Genomic DNA, 4,134 nt, shown 5'->3' on the forward strand with positions numbered 1-4,134 from the left:
TGCAGATTAGGCAGGATCTATCATTGATAGAAGATCGACCTCAGGATACTTTACTTTTGTGGGAGGTAACCTTGTTACTTGGAGAAGTAAGAAACAAAAAGTAGTTGCCAGGTCTAGTGCAGAGGAAGAATATAGAGGAATGGCCCAAGGAATATGTGAAATGTTATGACTCCGTAACCTATTGAAAGACTGGGGGTTCAAGCCTAAACACACTATGAACCTATTCTGTGACAACAAGGCATCCATAGACATTGCACACAATCCAATTCAACATGACATAACCAAACATGTTGAAGTGGACAGCCACTTTATCAAGGAAAAGCTAGAGTCAAAGATCATTGATGTGGCACACATGAATATTGAAGACCAGCTTGCAGATATTCTACTGAAGCTATTTCAAGTAAAGTATTTCACAGCTCACTCGACAAGTTGGGCATTCGAGACATCTATGCACCCACTTGAGGGGATTGTTGACATGAGCTGTATCATATCAATTAGTCTTTATTATGATTTATTTTGTGTATCAATTAGCATTAGGGATACTTAGATCAACATTTATTACTTTTCTTTATATGTACATGGTTGTAATACTATATAAACCTCCTTAAGAGATGAATATACTTACAACATTATTCCGATACAGTTCAAGAGTTTAGATATTAAACTTCCAACTGTGAGCCAGCATCTTTCACATTTACACGGATACCATAGCCATTATAAACCAGACGTCGCAACCAGTTGCAGCAAACTCCATGATCTCCTTACCACATTGCCTATCAATCATTACATTAAAGAATAGCACATCTGAATCTGTGGTCTATGCTGCCGCTTCTGCAACTTTTCCGCTTCTCTGCTTGTAGATCGTCACTAAGCTTTCGGATTTCATTCTCAGACCTTTGTTGAGCCTCTTGGGCAGTCTCTTCTGCTCTTAGTCGTGCAGCATGTTCACCTGCTAACTTTTGTTTAAGCATCATGGTATTCTCTCTTATCTTTAACTCACCCTGCATATTTGTGATTCAGATAAAAGTATACATAAAAGTAAAAGCACAATATTTAAAAGCACATATAAAAACAACTTATTAGCTAGTAGAGGCAAACACCTTGTGCTCCGAGATCTATATTACCCACTCGATCTTTCCAAAGTCAAAGAAAGGAAAAATGAATTGTTTTTATATAGGAGAGCACCTGAATCATAAGACTCCCAATGCAAGATTCAAAACTCAATAAATGAAGAAGGTGATATGGCACTTAACTTGTTTCATTCTACCAATAAGGATTTCATTCTACAAATTTTATTAACTACTATCAAGTACATTAAGCTCCCCTTAAGTCACATTTAATGTCATTGCTATTATGTGCATCCAGATTTCTACCCGACAGTTCAAACTTCTCCCAATCTCGTGTCTCCAAGATTGTGAGAGTTGTGGGGAGTGTTAGACAACCTTAAATCACATTTAGTATGAATGTTGATATCGTGTCTCCAAGTTTTTTAGGCTTTTTCTATTCACTATACAAATAAGACCAACAGCCAGTGCGAGAAAGTACACACAAATTCTTTACAAATACAAAGATCTCAGTTTAAAGGGGTTGGTCAATAGACACAGGACTATGGCACAGGATGCAGCAAAGTGCAAATTTAGTTTTGACTAAGTCAACTGTTAAAACATGCTGACGGCAATTATTAAATGCAAACAAAATGCAGATGAAAATTTACCATCTCAGTAATTCGTTTAAGCTGCAGATCCTGTGCAAGCTGCATCTGCTCATTCAAATGAGATATTTCTCGTTTTGAATACCCCTCCAAAGAAGTAACCTCTTCTTGTTGATCACGAAGTTTCATAGCCTCTTTCTGTCCAGATGCAACAGTGTTTTGATCATTATATTCAATACCAACATAGTAATAATCTCAAGAAATTACTATAAATAAAAGAGAAAACAACAAATACCTTCACTTCAGCAAATATCTCATCCGTGTATGGCCGCCCATCATTCTGTGCTATAACCAAGTTTACAAGCGAGAGAAGCCGCTGCACTTGTTCGACCCTCTTGCTTTCATCCTTAGTTTTGTTATCAAAAAGCACACAGCGATTTCCACACAGACCAAGGATTTCCTAAATTGTTGCAAGAACTGATTATAAGTCTAGTGATTTTATAAGTCTAGTGCATGATCAGGCTCATATCAAAGAGAATATTGGATCAAGCAATAAAAATAAAAGCAAATTCTTACATATAATTAATATGTCAAAATGATCATCCATTAATTCCATGTTACAAATAGATTTCTGTCAACTTCTAATGATACTGCTCATTTGAACCAAGCCTACCTTATATCACCACACATCATTAATAAAGACCAACTTTATTTTCTGGGAACAACAATGACAATGACAGTATGACACCTTTATTTTTTGTAAAGAGGTAATGCACATTTGATGTAAGCAATGAACGGGGAGGAGTTCCCAAGAACTGTCTCAGTTTAGAGAGGACAAGCATTTTCACTAAGTATTGGAAACAAATCTGGGGAGCAAAGAAAAGAAAAAAATGGAGAACACCAACAAGAATGCTTCAACATAACTTCAATACTTCTAAACTCATGTCTCAATTAACTTGACTATATATATTCTTTATCCAACTTATAAGTCCAAATGATCGAAATACTCGATGATGTTAACAGATACAGTTAAAAAGAATATCATATCCGCTCATTCATAAATGGAAACGAAAGTAGTGATGTTATCATGACATTTTAAACTGGGGAAAGGAAAACAAAATTGAAGAAACAAATTTACCTTCAAAGGCTCCGGGCAATCACGGCCCAAATAATCTTCCAAAGTGCTATCATTTTCTTCCAACTCATCTCCCCCCGTAAAGACAATAATCATATAGTCAAAGATTTTACTTCCAAATAGAGTTTCCAAGCTACGAATTGCAGACTCCTCTTCTTCTGATAAGCGAGTTTTAGTTGAGAGAACCACAAGAACAGCATCGATTCCATCCTTGGCCAATTTAATGCATTGGACAATTTCTTTTCCAATAAAGTCTGATTTGGCAGAATTATCAAAAAGACCTGCGGCATACCACACAAATCAAAAGGAAGAATAACCATTGAAAAGCAGGTTATTAATCTTCTTCTTCTTCTTTTTTTTTTTTCTTCTTTCCACCCTTCCCCCCCCCCCCCCCCCCCCCCCTTCTTGACAGGGTGAAAACCAGGTACTTGCTATACTCCTTGCGCTGCTCCTAGAGACATTTTTAGATACATAATTACATAACAAATACACGTCGGCAAACTTTACCAGGAGTGTCTATAACATTAATTTGTTGTCCATCTCCCAAGATAGCAGTCTTCAATTCAGTAGTGGTCGTGACAGTACTAGAGCTACGCCTGGAATTGAAGGCTTTTTTGCCAAGAATGCTGTTGCCTGTTGCACTTTTTCCATTACCAGTGCGTCCAACTAAGACCATAGTGCGAGCAGCATTAGAAAAGGGAAGTTCCCGGTCAACATCAATCGAACGTCCACCCATTATACAAAATCAGAATACCTGCAACCATATATGTTTTATATTCTGTCAATGCTTCATAAACGAGGAAAATTGCAAGTGGAATGAGGATACATAGCAAGCATATAGTCCATATTATCTTTTCTCACTGCTTCATAATGACAAAAGTACGGCAATACTTGCATCACTATATATATCTAGAAGACTCACGCACACATTTGCAATGACTTAAGTTATACGAGTAGAAGAAAATTAATTTTTGATTTGAGCAAAACACACTGATTTTTAAACATGTAAGCCATATGTAGTTCTATGAGTCAGCAGCGTGAATACCTGTACGTAGACCTATCTACCAAAAAAAAAAAACAGAGAGAGAGAGAGAGAGAGAGAGAGAGAGGGAGAGAATCATCTGATGAACACCAGGCAGGCCGACAATTGAAACAAGGCGGAAAAAAAAAACTGTAGAATGAAAGAGACGGTACGATTGTAATAAAAGCATACAAGATCGTCTCGATCGAATGGAAACTCAACTCAGGTAGAGGAAGAGCGAAGCCAAGAACAAAGAGACTCTCTCTCGGAGGCCACACAGAGAGAGAAGTAGAGAAGTTCTTTGTTATGTCTCTCTATGTGTGTATG

At 37.2% G+C, this 4,134-nt stretch overlaps 1 protein-coding gene across 4 annotated transcripts; it reads right to left on the reverse strand.

The window, feature by feature from the left end:
- Nucleotides 1–510: 510 nt before the first annotated feature.
- Nucleotides 511–4,134, reverse strand: LOC133707090 (immune-associated nucleotide-binding protein 9-like). 4 transcript variants are annotated; one of them, XM_062132625.1, is made up of 6 exons: nt 4,000–4,134; nt 3,294–3,540; nt 2,790–3,067; nt 1,947–2,111; nt 1,715–1,849; nt 511–1,001 (listed from the first exon to the last, which is right to left on the reverse strand). In XM_062132625.1, exons 2-6 carry the CDS (start codon nt 3,520–3,522, stop codon nt 789–791), a joined length of 1,020 nt encoding a protein of 339 aa, XP_061988609.1. In that variant the 5' UTR covers nt 3,523–3,540; nt 4,000–4,134; the 3' UTR covers nt 511–788. The 4 variants fall into 4 exon arrangements, with proteins under 4 accessions (XP_061988609.1, XP_061988611.1, XP_061988610.1 ...); XM_062132627.1 differs by having other exon boundaries at nt 4,030–4,104; XM_062132626.1 differs by having other exon boundaries at nt 3,981–4,101.

The sequence above is a fragment of the Rosa rugosa genome, chromosome 4 (assembly GCF_958449725.1).
Source record: "Rosa rugosa chromosome 4, drRosRugo1.1, whole genome shotgun sequence".
In the NCBI taxonomy this organism is placed as follows: Eukaryota; Viridiplantae; Streptophyta; class Magnoliopsida; order Rosales; family Rosaceae; genus Rosa; species Rosa rugosa.

Coding starts and splice junctions, on each gene's coding strand:
- LOC133707090 (XM_062132625.1), bottom strand. CDS start 3,522: ATGGGTGGACGTTCGATTGATGTTGACCGGGAACTTCCCTTTTCTAAT. Junction 3,068..3,293: donor TAATGTTATAGACACTCCTG/GTAAAGTTTGCC, acceptor GGTATGCCGCAG/GTCTTTTTGATAATTCTGCC. Junction 2,112..2,789: donor ATTGCCCGGAGCCTTTGAAG/GTAAATTTGTTT, acceptor GCAACAATTTAG/GAAATCCTTGGTCTGTGTGG.